The 14,482-nt window shown below is 33.2% G+C and overlaps 1 protein-coding gene across 3 annotated transcripts in view; it reads right to left on the bottom strand.

The window, feature by feature from the left end:
- Window positions 1–14,482, bottom strand: part of LOC144836186 (basement membrane-specific heparan sulfate proteoglycan core protein-like) — a 99,422-nt gene that overhangs the window by 24,939 nt on the left and 60,001 nt on the right. For all 3 annotated transcript variants that reach the window (XM_078691421.1, XM_078691423.1, XM_078691422.1), the window contains exons 31-48: window positions 13,857–13,940; window positions 13,340–13,458; window positions 10,294–10,405; window positions 9,635–9,748; window positions 8,671–8,768; window positions 7,839–7,928; window positions 7,260–7,306; window positions 6,654–6,748; window positions 5,797–5,937; window positions 4,264–4,452; window positions 3,879–3,977; window positions 3,454–3,537; window positions 2,768–2,915; window positions 2,082–2,164; window positions 1,601–1,714; window positions 1,366–1,481; window positions 972–1,058; window positions 119–180 (exon numbers count right to left, since the gene is read on the bottom strand). In XM_078691421.1, coding sequence (XP_078547547.1) covers window positions 119–180; window positions 972–1,058; window positions 1,366–1,481; window positions 1,601–1,714; window positions 2,082–2,164; window positions 2,768–2,915; window positions 3,454–3,537; window positions 3,879–3,977; window positions 4,264–4,452; window positions 5,797–5,937; window positions 6,654–6,748; window positions 7,260–7,306; window positions 7,839–7,928; window positions 8,671–8,768; window positions 9,635–9,748; window positions 10,294–10,405; window positions 13,340–13,458; window positions 13,857–13,940 — 1,882 coding nt within the window. The remainder of the gene's footprint in view (window positions 1–118; window positions 181–971; window positions 1,059–1,365; window positions 1,482–1,600; window positions 1,715–2,081; window positions 2,165–2,767; window positions 2,916–3,453; window positions 3,538–3,878; window positions 3,978–4,263; window positions 4,453–5,796; window positions 5,938–6,653; window positions 6,749–7,259; window positions 7,307–7,838; window positions 7,929–8,670; window positions 8,769–9,634; window positions 9,749–10,293; window positions 10,406–13,339; window positions 13,459–13,856; window positions 13,941–14,482) is intronic.

Below are 14,482 nucleotides of genomic sequence, written 5' to 3'. Positions count from 1 at the left end.
TTTAAATCCATCTTTGGGTCAAAGTGGTATGGAATTAAAATGTCTTAATAGTCAACTATTGTTTTTCCAGAGGTACAATATGCCCTTTTAATATATTTGATATACTTTAGTAACTTACTTTGATCTAAAGTGCATTTGCTGTTGATAACAGTTGGAGAGCCAACATACCCAGGAGCACACCTAAAAAAAGATAATTATTAACTTTAAACTAACTAGACTTGATGGAGACTGAGGTAATATGTAGTTAACATGACAAAGAAAAGACCAGATTATTGTGTCCGATTGTTTGTTGGAATCACCAAACAATTCAAATATGTATAATATAATATATTATAATATTAAATACTTTCTGACCTTTCATATCTGGTTCTATTGTATGTAGTTTATTGGAATGAGGAAACAATACAATATATGGAATTAAAGTTCAGGTACAGGCATTAATTTTAAATATAATATCTGGTTAATTGTACATAAATCAAATATTTGTAACAGAAATCAAGACGAAAAAACATGAATTTCCCTTAATATGGTCAATTACAAAATTAGGCAAAATTCTGCCATAAAAACCTAATGTAATAACATGTCTGACTCCCTGGATAATTTTTGCTATAGCATGAAAATAAATATCTGAAGTTGAATAAAAATACCAGAAATGTAAAATTCAAGTTATTCAACCTATATTTAGTCATCTGATAACATTTTTTACCACACTGTTTATTTTTCATAGCTTTTTAAAATGCCTCTCTATTTGTGTACAAAAGAATAGAGATTTTAATGTGTAATTTGAAATATCCCCACACTGACTGATAAGAAAGTGCTTATTTCAAAGAAGCTTGTATAACACAAATAAAATTCCCAAAATTATGAAACATAGGGGAAACTATAGATCGATAATTATTGGAATGTATGATCAATAGAAATTTTTTGCCCGTACCTGGCCTTTAAAATATTTTAAAAATTAAACCTCTGACCTTTCACATCTGGTTCCCTGATAGCCAGTTGGACAGGCTGTACAGCGAAGATTATTCAGTGTATCAAGTTCACATATCGGTGAGAAGCTTAAAAAATAGGCAAAAATCATAAAAATGTATTATAATTTATTTAATATCTAATAAAATAATAGTAAGTACCAAAGGCAAATTAAATTAAAAAATGGCATTGATGTTGATATCAGTGGCTAAATCTCAATAGAAATATAAATAAAATATAGTAAAACAACCAGAAATAAATTGCAGAGATTTCAGATAACACTAATCCTTCCTTCGTGGAAGTGAGAGTATTTTGAGGACAGAGATTTGGGGTGGGGGGGGGGGGGGAAGAGAAAACAAGTATTAGAAAAGTAGAACGGTGATCGATGATACTCACTTATTTGATGGTTCAACAAGAGGACAAGCACACTGTTGGCATCCAATCGACGCATCACCATAGTAACCAGGTTTACAGAAATCACAGAAATCTCCGTACGTGTTGTCACGACAATTCTGTGTAAAATTATAAAAAAAAAAATTTGAATCTATAATATTCAATACCTTGGAATGTAATATCAAATGCGTTCACTAATCACTGGTAGGCTGCATTATATAAAAAGTAAAACACTTACAAAGCAAACACCAGTCTCTGGGTCACATTCATTTGAATGACCATTGCATTCGCATGGCGCACAACGACCAAGATATAACCCATCGCCAGATCTGGTAAAGCCATCATCACAATCCTATATAAATACAAATGATTAAATTAAATTGTTACATATTTTTAGGCTATAGTTGAAATGGAGATGTTGTACAGACTCAAGGCATCCACAAGCAAAATAAAGAAGATGTTCAGGAGGCCCAAAGGCATAGAAAAGTGGACAGAAAAAGAAAGATGTTTTTTGGACATGTTTCATATGTTAATACAGAGAAAGAACCGCAATTGAATACCTTCTGTATGAGGTATTGCCATATAAAGACAAAAGTCTACCAGGGGCTTAATACTGAACTCAAATCTAAGACCTGACTTAAGACCTTTATTTTAATACATCTCTGGTTCATGTTTTTAGAAGTTGTCGATTTAAGTTACTACATCATACACATACATACCTCACATGACAATCCAATATAACCTGTTGGGCAGTCACATCTCTCAATTTCTGGAGCAAGACCAAATTCGCTACGCTCAAAAGCTGTATGTATAAAGTTTTAACAGATGATTAAGAAAAAAATTAGGGTTCAAATAAGTACAAATTGCCATTGCAAGTTATGTGCTGATATAGTTTTTAAAAAAGGACACACCCAATGTTTTTACAGTGTATTTAACAAAAATTAGTGTGAATTATTTATATTACCATATACAGCATAAACAGGAAAATGGTATGAAAGCCAAAATAAGCTGTACAATATTGGTATGGTAAATTTGTTCTTCTGTATATCACTTACTGTTTATAGAAGTTCTAATAAACATATTAATGAAAATAAACTACAGCTATCTAATGAAAAATCCTGTTTTAAACTGTTTTTAAACCACAACTCAAATTCAGTCAACTGTAAAATTGTAAAATTCTGATCAACTATAAATGAAGTTATGGTACAAATGTCAGATAAAAAAACTGTGTTTTATAATGGATTGGAAAGAGAGAGAGAGTAGCCTGTGTGCCTCCAAAAATAATTTATAATATACAATCTTGAACCATATGTTATATATTTATTTTAAAATAACTCCAGATAGAGAAGCAATATGTACATAAATTAAAAATATACAGAGCAAACAATGTTAAAAAATACAATACCAGCAGTATCCATGGAAACATCCCATAGTCTGGTTTCATATGTTCCTGTGTGGTACGATGCACGAATGAGAATTGTGTCAAGATCGGCTAACGTCATTATGATGTGTTCTCTGGTTGCTTGTTCTCCATCTGGACGCACAAATGACGTCTGAAGAAAACAAAGAGAAAGTATTACACCTCAAAATTAAACTACATTTACAGTAATGTAATTTTGTACTGCTTATTAGTTATCTGGACATATCTGGTATATTCTTCTTTCTTTCTGTCCTGTTTTTTTAATTGTGTTTCTCTAAAACATGTAAACATAACACTTTGTAACTTTGTCAACGTATTGTATTGGCATTTACGTGAAGTTGTGCAGCTATTTTTTTAATGACACTAGAGTTGTGCAACGTGGCTTACGAGCGATATCATGAATTTTAATGATTGATCATGGATTAAAAACCAAAAGTCATTTTTGATTGAAACTTTCTAAAAGTATAATTCATATCAAGTGGCAACTTTCTGTGTAGTATGGTGTATTTCACAAAAAGTTACGAGCGCATGCACATTTAAAATTTACAAATGCGGAAAATTAATTTCTGATTCAACTGCCTTCAGGTCTTAATGGCATAATCTTTTTCTGTTCACTTATGTACGTGTGGTGTTTGCTGTGCAAAAAACTAAATTCGTCTAGTATTACTTACCTCAACAAGGTCAACTTCAAAGATTCTAGTCTGGCCTGGTCGAATGACTTGATCAGCACGATGTATCAAAGTAATATCGTTACCCTAAAATGAAACAATAACCTGTTAATTTAATTGTGGAGAGGGTAGGGAGAGATAGAGAATACACAATACATCCACATTTTTCTCTCCACAAGATCTGGCGAATCATGGGTAGTGGATAGTCGTTGAATCACCTTGAAGGTTTGTACTTGTAAGGACTCCAATATAATTAATTTTTCTGGCAAGGATTAATTGGGTTATCCTGAATCTATTGTGATTTGTACAGCTAGTGAAATTCAAATAAACAAAGACTGTGAAGTAACATGTCCGTATGGTGTGAAATTTGTTTTTGCAGAATGTAGCTCATATGGGCCGGGAAAGTGAAAAATTTATTTGCAACTTACAGCTAGCTGCAAGACCTCAGGATCTTGGCTTTGTATGCCGCCTTGAGAACCAATTCTGTAGTTGATAGTAAACCTCAGTTTTCCACCATATGCAGTCAACTGTAAAATGATAAACAATATGAGTAAAGGTACAAATAAATTGACAGAAATTATCTTTTCATGATTAGAGCTTTTATTGAAACAATAATACGTATGACGTTTGTTAGCTATGGAGTACTTTTCTTTTATGAATATTGGAAAGTGCATATAGCTTCATCAAACGAATCGATTCTAGCAATAATGTCTTAATGATTAACATCAATGAAATCATGCTTGAAGTCAGACGATAATAGAAAAACTATCTTATTTAATTTTATTTTACTACCCACATATATAAAAACAATACCTGGTTATCAAGAAATCGTGATGAAAGTTTCCAGTAATAGGTATCAGGTTGTAGATTCTCAAATCCATTGAAATATATTTCATTTGCTGCTGCATTGATAGAAAAAGGCCCGTCATAGCTAGCCGACTGATCACTGTTTACAAGACGTGTTCCAGCAGGGTTTACAGAATTCGGGAAGCGGAGGTAATTCTGTGAAACATACATTTTCAGTTATTAATTACTCAAAAAGATAGATGAAGATATACTGTACTAGTAAGTCTGTGTAAAGTGTTGTGTTATGATGACATTTATAACATTATTATGTTTTAATGTGGTCTGAGTAAGGTGTTTTGTTGTGATAACATTTATAACATTATGTTTTAATGTGGTCTGTGTAAGGTGTTTTGATGCGATAACATTTATAACATTATGTTTTAATGTGGTCTGTGTAGGATGTTGTGTTATGATGACATTTTATAACATTATTATGTTTTAATGTGGTCTGAGTAAGGTGTTTTGTTGTGATAACATTTATAACATTACTGTATGTTTTAATGTGGTCTGAGTAAGGTGTTTTGATGCGATAACATTTATAACATTATGTTTTCATGCGGTCTGTGTAAGATGTTGTGTTGCGATGACATTTATAACATTATCATGTTTTAATGTGATCTGAGTAAGGTGTTTTGTTGCTATGACATTTATAACATTATTATGTTTTAATGCGGTCTGAGTAAGGTGTTTTGCTGCGATAACATTTATAACATTATGTTTTAATGTGGTCTGTGTAAGATGTTGTGTTGCTATGACATTTATAACATTATTATGTTTAATGTGGTCTGTGTAAGATGTTGTGTTATGATGACATTTATAACATTATTATGTTTTAATGCGGTCTGAGTAAGGTGTTTTGCTGCTATGACATTTATAACATTATTATGTTTAATGTGGTCTGTGTAAGATGTTGTGTTATGATGACATTTATAACATTATCATGTTTTAATGCGGTCTGAGTAAGGTGTTTTGTTGCTATGACATTTATAACATTATTATGTTTTAATGCGGTCTGAGTAAGGTGTTTTGCTGCGATAACATTTATAACATTATGTTTTAATGTGGTCTGTGTAAGATGTTGTGTTGCTATGACATTTATAACATTATTATGTTTAATGTGGTCTGTGTAAGATGTTGTGTTGCTATGACATTTATAACATTATGTTTTAATGTGGTCTGAGTAAGGTGTTTTGTTGTGATAACATTTATAACATTATGTTTTAATGTGGTCTGTGTAAGATGTTGTGTTGCAATGACATTTATAACTACTGTTTTAATGTGGTCTGTGTAAGGTGTTGTGTTACAATAACATTTATAATATTATTATGTTGTAATGGGTTTAACAGACAGATGCTAGTTAAGTAGAGTACACTGGTGTCATTAAACCAGTTGTATAGGATGAGCTTGCATGTAAATGGAAGCGAATAATAAAATCTAAAATCTACAGATTTTTTGTGAAGAAAAAAAAAAGTATTGAAGCGATAAACATGCACAACATACCCTTTGCCTGTAGTATGTGGAACTGGTACAATCAGGTGTGATACCCATACAGAAGCACTTAAGACATCCATCAGGGTTTGAGGAAGCCAGGTTGAAATAACTACGGCTGCACTCATCACATTTATCACCCGTAACAAATTGCTGTTTAAAACAAAAACATAAATTATACATCTTTGAAAATCATAAAATCAATGAAATATATTGCAAAACTGTGCATACTCCCAGACTACTATCAACGTTATTGTTATCAAAGCACCAAAACAGCTATTCCATAGAGCATGTTTACATTATTTGGCAGTTGTTGCATGCAGACAAAACAATCATATTGCTAAATTTGCTAAAGTTGCATTGCTAGGCAAGACACTTTACATGTCCCTAACCACCCAGGTGTATAAATGTGTACCTAGTAGGGTCAAACTCAGTTTGTAGATTACTAACTGAATAATTATAGGAGCTATCCATGTGTTTGATCCAAGAGTATTGACCTTATTCTTATTACAACCTTAAAAATCCAATTTCTCACTAGATCTCTGCCAAAATGCTAGATTAGCTTTAAAACCTCTAATCCAGCAATCTAGAAACACCCAAATTTAGATTAATTTCAGCATACTTTTTGCTGTCCCAATAACATGGTAATAATAATAATATCCTGGATTTATATAGCGCCTAATGTTGTGAAACCTCTAAGTGCTGAACATTATTATCCTTTTTCAAGAAACTCAAGAACATACACATAACGCTAGATAATTTATAACTTGTGATTATTCATATCATTCTAGTGGGAATCAAGCTTTAGGCTGCAGCTAAATGTTTACATGATTCCCAAGTAATATTGTATTTAAATGATCTGTACAAACCTTGCATGGACAAGATGATGTTGGAATGTCGCCTCGACTATCAATCTGACAATCATTGCTGATACTTCCATCAAGATTGCAATCACAAGAACCACCTAAAAAAAAATTATAATTTATAATATAATTCAGTATTCTCATGTAAAATGAGGTGCCATTTAACAGTGTTTTAGTTCCTATCTTCAGTGGCGTAATTGGCTAAACCAAATGGTCATAGAGCTCAAGGGGCCCCAGAGCATCAGTAGCCCAATGTAATTCCACTCAGCGTTGGAACGTCCATTAGGAGTGTTAAACCAGGGGCCGTTGCCCAATGCATTATGCCACTGCCTATCTTAGACTGTGTCTGCACATTCAATTATGAAAAAAAAAATCCATAACATATTCAAAGGAAAGTCTGGGAGAACAAGATTATAGACTTCTGACCAGATATAAATTAAATCCAAATTGGTGAAAAAATGAGAATGCTAAGGGTAGCAGGATCCCCATGAATATACTAATAAAATAAAAAAGCAAAAAGATAAATAAAAATGGTATAATCAGTCAAAAAGAAAAAACATTATTCAGGGCTATGAGAGATATAAATTTAAGGTATAATTTTTAGGTACTTACTTCTGACACATTCACCTCGATTATCTTTAGTAAATCCAGGTGCACAGCTAACAAAAGAAAACAAAACATTCATTCTTTTAAATATAAATTACAAAACAAAATGAACACAAAATTACAGTGCTGACTTTTGTATGTCATTTGAAATCTTAAAAAAGGTACAAGACATTTTTGTGAAGCCAATGTGCAGGGGGCAGGTTTGAGTTTAAAGGTATTATATGCTATTTGTGACGAAGAGTGATAAGCCGAGAATTGTGAACTGTAATGTCATTTTGTCGTACAAAGCCAAAACACACTTTAGCTAGTTTCTTACACAAAACAACTTTACTTATCACAGGCATTTCTAGCCTTTACTGCACAAAGACCAACATTATCTGAACTGGTTATTTCTTACAAAACTTAAATTCTCACAGATTTCTCTATTCTCTCTCCGCACAAAGTTTGGAAAAATTAGCATAACAGTATAATTTGAAACATAATATCTCTTTACAAAATCTGCTTTCCGAGACGTCTCTAGTCTCTCGCATTTATAGCACCATGGTTGGAGGTATAGTTTGAAATACTTTGTTACAAAACACTTACTTTTCACAAACGTCTCCTGTGGTTCCTGTTGGGCAATTTGTGCATACAACATCAAACGTGTTGGTATTAACCTCACATGAAGTACCAAACCTTTGAAGGAAAAAAATACAATACAGTAATTGTTGTTTAGTTCAACCATGTGGCCAGATCATTTGGCCATGTTTTTTTACCAACAATATAGAACCAAACCTTCTCATTTACAAATTTTGTCATTTTCAAACGCCACTTAGACCGAAGAGTACGTAAAGGAGAAGGTCAAGTTTGACATAGTACCTTTGTAAAGCATTTTTATAAACTAATTTTTTTTTAATTTTCTATTTTTGAACCTAGTAGAATGTTATGAAGAGTATGTTAGATCCATGGAGTTGTGATTTTGAATTGCAAGCAAAGTCATATCATAATTAGCGACAAAGTGCATTCTTTACAAACTTGTCAAAAATCGGGGAAACATCTAATATGTAAGAGTAAATTTGATTCTTTCAAAGTCAAAGGCATTGATGCACAACTTTCATATTATGCATTATATACTTTTTTTGTACATTTAGCTTTTGTAATGAACAGAAGGTCGCGGCTTCCACTAATCTTTGAATGGTTCAGACCTTTGGAGCATACGATATTATAGAACAACTTAGTAGGTTTGGTCTAGTAGGTAACAAGCCAAAAAGTCCTAAATCAATGAAGTCATGTTTCAGGTCCACACTACAGTCATCGTACAGATAGATTCTGTATCAGTACTTTATACAATAAGTGAGTAGTTGGTCATGCCCAGTACTGTTTAAATCCTACGATCACTTGGAAAAACACCTCCTGACTGATTTCTAATAATACTTACGGACATGGGCATGGGTTGCAAGTGTATGATGGTCCTAATCTGTAGAATCCTGGGACACAACGATCACAGTATGCACCAACTGTATTGTCTCTGCAATTCTATGTAAATAAACAAGACAGGAGTAAAAGTAAAATTACTCATTTACCTTAAAAAATATAATCTAAAATCTTGTTTTCACGTTTCATAAAATGTTGTAAAATATCTGGAAAATTTGACATTCAATTTTGAATTTTTTCGAGTAGGTTAATTCCATTAATACTATAATCTCAACCATTCAATTAATTAAAATGTAAATGTAGATTTGACTTTCATAGGTGATGACAACACAGACTTTCATCTCTGCTATAGGATTCCACCATTTCTTTTCAGCTCCCATTAAACGGTGCTCTTTTTTTTTGGGAAGGCACCCCATAAATTAGACATCACACTTTATGCTGTTTTCTATATGCTTGCATTGTAAACGTAACTTAACGCAAATCAAAACACAAAGTTTGAATGACCAAACAACTGGCGATGTCCACAGAACACACGCATCTAAAATGTGTTTACCGGCGGAAAAGGTTTAATCAGAGTGTCATTTCCGACCTAGAGGTTCTGTTTAATTTATCATGAATTTTATGTGCGAGAGTACCATTTCCAACATTTAACTAAATTCTGGCTTAAATACTCAGTGTGTCATTTTTATGCCCTGGGCCTCCTATTTCACAATCCTGCATCCTCTCCTGCCTTTTTGTCTGTCTGCAACAGGCTGAGATGAATCAGAACACAGCCACAATTACCACCATAAAGATGAACTGGGTTCTTTTATTGAAGTTCACACAATCAAGATGTGTAACACTGCCTCTCTAGTTTGAAGTCCTTATCCGAGAAGGCTTGTTCTGCAACCAGAACTATGGTTGTGAAGATCCTTAAAACTGTGCCGATTTATGGTTATAGATTACCGAACCATTTCCTAACCACTTACTCTACAGATGCCACTTTCTGGATCACATTCTTCTGAATGCCCACTACAATCGCAAAGGCCGCAAACGCCCAGGTAAAGACCAGCTCCAGTCCTAGTATATCCAGGTGCGCAACGCTGAAATTAAAATAAAGTATTAGACTACGAGAAAGTCTACATAAAAATGTCTTAATACTAATCTAAAACAACTGCCCCTCCTACACCCCCGATTATTATAGAAATGTGGATGTATAACACCCTTCCATCAGAGGAATAGCAAAACAAAGCCGCTCGTGGTATTGTGTGGGAGCGGGTAGGATCGTGATCAAAATACAATACTTCGTTTGCGATCATAAACAATGCCCCATGCATAGGCTACAAAGGGTTACGTGTAGGAACGAAGCAGTAATAATAGCTGTACTGTACAAAAGACATGGTGGTAGGATGGTGTTTGATGGTGGATATATATTTCAGATTTTTATTAGGGTTAGGGGTTGTCAGGACTTGATTTCTGACCTAAGGTACCAAATGCATGAATTTTGATGCTAAATCCTTATTTCTGCAAAAGTGCATTGAGTCCAGTAAATTAAAAACATTATGACTACATTAACCTTAATAATATTATTAAATCGGTTGATTGATTAATTCATGTATACAAGCGTGAGAATTAGGAATGTACTTACTTCACAAGACAGACCCTCATAGGCTGGAGGGCATACACACTGTTCAACCTCATAAGCTAGGTCTCGACCAGTATCATAATTGTAGGCAACATCCAATGAAATATCACGAATGCTGTAATAAAATTAAAGGTACAGTGTTGCTTCTTATCTGTATAACATGACATGACATGACATGAATATCATACCTATAATTACGTAGAACCCTTACACAAATGCCCCTTAATATTATGATAGTTGCCAAGTTTAAATAGAGGTAAATCTAATAACCTACTTAGTGATTAGAATAACACTTAAGTTGTGATAACATGCATGCTTAAAAAGAATTTCATTCATTGATAATTTACAAAAAAGTACACTTTCTGACCTTGACCCATACATTAGTTAAATCTAATAAATATTATATAAAAAATATGTTTAATAATATGATACAATACTACATAATAATCCTACCTTCTGATTTAAAATGTATTTTAACCAGGTCAATTGCAGGTCAATCAAACAGTAGCATTATTTATTTAACCAAAGTTTTTTTCATAATGCAAAGTTAAAGCTGTGTGACACGCAAATATTATGTTTTTAGAGAATGTTAAAATATTATATTAATGTTGTATTTACCTGTGAACTAAATATTAATTAAATCAATTGTTTATTAATATTTAAAAAAATATACATGCAAACATAAGCAGACAAGACATGTTATGGATTAATGCAGAATAATGTGTCACATTTGTGATATCATTTTCACCCAATTTTGTGGAAAAACTTGTAGAGATTTGGGGAGGTAGGCATGCTTGTGCAAAATACTAAACTACACTTTTAAATTCATGATAAACACGGCAAACAAGATGAAAAGTGTATCTAACTAAGTCCAGTGTAGGTGAAGCAGACGCAGGAAAAGCACACACAAAAACATGTCACATCGGAAAAACAGATTCAAATAGTCATATACAGAGATACAACAAAACAAAGTAAAAAAACTAACTATTATATGGAGTAGCGCAAATAGGGATTACTGACATTGACGACCTCAAGTAAAACTCTGAAGTCTCAAAATAAAAGACGACATAGACAAAGATTATTGCATTGATATTCATAGCACATTGGTTGTTGTTACTTGTGTGGTACAGATCAAATTGTAATCTATCTTTTACGTATTAGTACATTCCACACAAACGTCTGCTACATATGAGGAGTTTGACAAGCCACTATTGAAGAGATGGTGGCTCCGAGAATAGGAAAACTACACATTTTCACCAGAATCATCACATATCATAATGAGTTAAACATAACATTTTAAAAATAATGCTCTCATTCCCCAGATTCCACCAGTGCAGGGATTTAATGAATGAACCACCACACTAATTCGAACAACCACAACACAGAGACATTTCAACCATTCACCAAGACTACATGGGTTTATTATAAATATACACTGAACCAGTACAGACATTGCTCAACATACTTTCTGATAGAACACCTCCCAACACAACATAGCTCTCCACAATAAAGCTTGGTTCCCAATAGGGCATGCAGCAAGGATGTACTTTGACCAATCACACACAATTGATCATCTGAACTGTCATTTGTGATTGGTCAAATAATACTAGCACTTCAACATCCTTTGCATTGGGCCCTATTGTGAACAATGTGCAAATGACAACATTTAATAGATTGTTCCATTGCAGCACATAGATCAGGAAGGCAGGCATTTAAAAAGAGTAACGTAGAACCTACTCAGCATGTATTAAAGTAGTGCCAGCATCATCCTCATCAAATTCGAGACCGGACCCTTCACCACTAGCATCACTGGTAACCAAAGTGAAGAGGGTAAAGTAAAGGGGTTAGGAACCATACAACAATCATTGCACTGCAGTTACTTAAAGTATTGTGGGGCATCATCACAAAATGTCAGTGTTTTTAAAAATTATCAAACAATTTTGCCAGGTATTTCTTGATTTTTTTAACAAGGATTACCAATTGTAAATACAATCTTTGTCCTATTCCCCTGATACAGGGGCTATTTTGTGAACCCGTCTCAAATGATGAACTGGGTTCTTTAAAGTACACACGGCAAACTGTTTACACTGGACCTACGGTTTATAGTCCTTATCCGAGAGGACTTGTTTCACCACCAAAACTATGAGCGAGTCAGCCTTAAACCCATGCTGGTATTGCTAACACTTTAGATATGGTAAAAAGTGCTCGGGCATTTGATTCGCTCTATACTATTCTGAACTTTCAATTTATATGAACATTTTGAAAGATAAATTTATTTATTCTAAAAAATTGAGTTTATTTTGAATTAACCTCACATTTACTGCACAAACTGCAGTAATGATGAACTTTAATGAAAGTAACTGCAATGTAATTATTGTTTGCACTGTTAAGCCAATAATATATACAAATGCATTAAAAATTAATAGTAATATAATAAAATATATGATTAAAACAAGGCATTTGTTCTATATTCTATTTGATAAAATGTCATCTCATAAAACATTCCATTACATATTTATGTACTGTATAATATTAGTACAATAGCCTATTAAGATCTAAACTTTTGATTATGATAATGTTATGGATAAGATGACAAATGAATTTCATAATAATTTATATAGATCATAAAGATAATGATACCAATAGATGGTGATGATGATGATGATGATGATAGTGATAAGATTAAGCTGATGATGATAAAGTTAAGGATAGTGAGAAGATAAAGTTGATGGTAATGATAAAGTTGATGATAGTGAGAAGATAAAGTTGATGATAGTGAAAAGATAAAGTTGATGGTAATGATAAAGTTGATGATAGTGAAAAGATAAAGATTTCTTAGATATGATTAAAAATTAATATGAGGATACAATGCTATGAATGACAATGACGTTGTCTATTTAAAATATTCATAAAATAAATACTGTAATGATATTGATGCCATAAAAGATGTCATGCTGGGAATTATTGATGAAATTAGTGGATAAAACTAAATTATTTCAAACCACAAAAACTGCAAAATAAGATATTCTCTACTTTGTACAAAACCCACCTAGTTTCGGTCATGCTTGTAGCGTAAGATGCACGGATAAGTATCGAGTTGAGATTTGTTATGGCCATCATGAAATTCTCACGTGGTACCGGGTCACCATCGGGTCTCTTCCATGCATTCTGTATTAACGAAATTTACATAAATATCTCTTTATTGTCAATGCAAAATGAAAAATAATAATAAAATTATTCAACTTATGATTTGACAAAAAGACCAAATAGAAAGAAATTGATCCTGGGTTTGGCGATTGAAACTTATTATTGTCTAGTATTAAACGGGCAAGGAGAGAGGAAGAAAGTCAATATATGTCCAGCCTACATAAGATATTTACCCAGTGGTGTAAGACAGGAGGCAAAGGCCCCTAGTTTAGCACTCCTAAGGGCCTTCCAACCACAGAGATATTATAACATCTTTTGAATACCTCTATGTTCTGACGCTGGGTAGTTGCATTGGGGCTCCTAATGTTTTGGGGCCCTGGGTTTAGCCAGTCAGCCCTAATTACAGTCACTGTATTTACCTCAAAGAATGGAACTGAAACACTTTGTAGTCTGCCTGGTGTTAGTGAGATATTTGAGAAGTGGTAAAGACGATGACCATTACCCTAAAAAGAAAATGATGAAAATGTCAAAGTTTTGCTTTTCTTTGTAAATAAAACGACTATTGCAAAAATGACACAGGTCAAAATAACTATACATGTTGGGAACGGTGGCCTTTCAAGATTCCAGAAATCAGCGATTCTTTATAATTTGAAAAATAGAATAGCAATGCTCAAATAGAAAACATTACAGTATTAACATGTTGCCCTCCAGAATCAACCCATCCAAATCTATAAAAATTCACCCTTACTGGCCACTTCCTTTAATAAAATGTGTGAATAGACTCATAGCATTCTGTTTTATACGCTGGCATTATATCAACTGTTTCAACTAATACTGTATTTGCAACATGCCTTCTGGTATTTATGAAAACACCGAGTCGCAGCCACCAATACAGTTGGTAAGGTTCTAACCTGACCACGTTTTTACAGAAGCCTTTGACAGGGAATTCTTTTTTTACGACCACCACACCATTTTAATTCTCATGGCTATGGCACTCAAATATACAGAGCAAGCCATTTAACCACATAATATTTTAAAGGAAGAG

This window comes from Antedon bifida, chromosome 2, assembly GCF_963402885.1.
Source record: "Antedon bifida chromosome 2, ecAntBifi1.1, whole genome shotgun sequence".
Lineage (NCBI taxonomy): Eukaryota > Metazoa > Echinodermata > Crinoidea > Comatulida > Antedonidae > Antedon > Antedon bifida.
The sequence above is the reverse complement of the archived record's forward strand: the minus strand, read 5'-3'. Positions and strand labels throughout refer to the sequence as shown.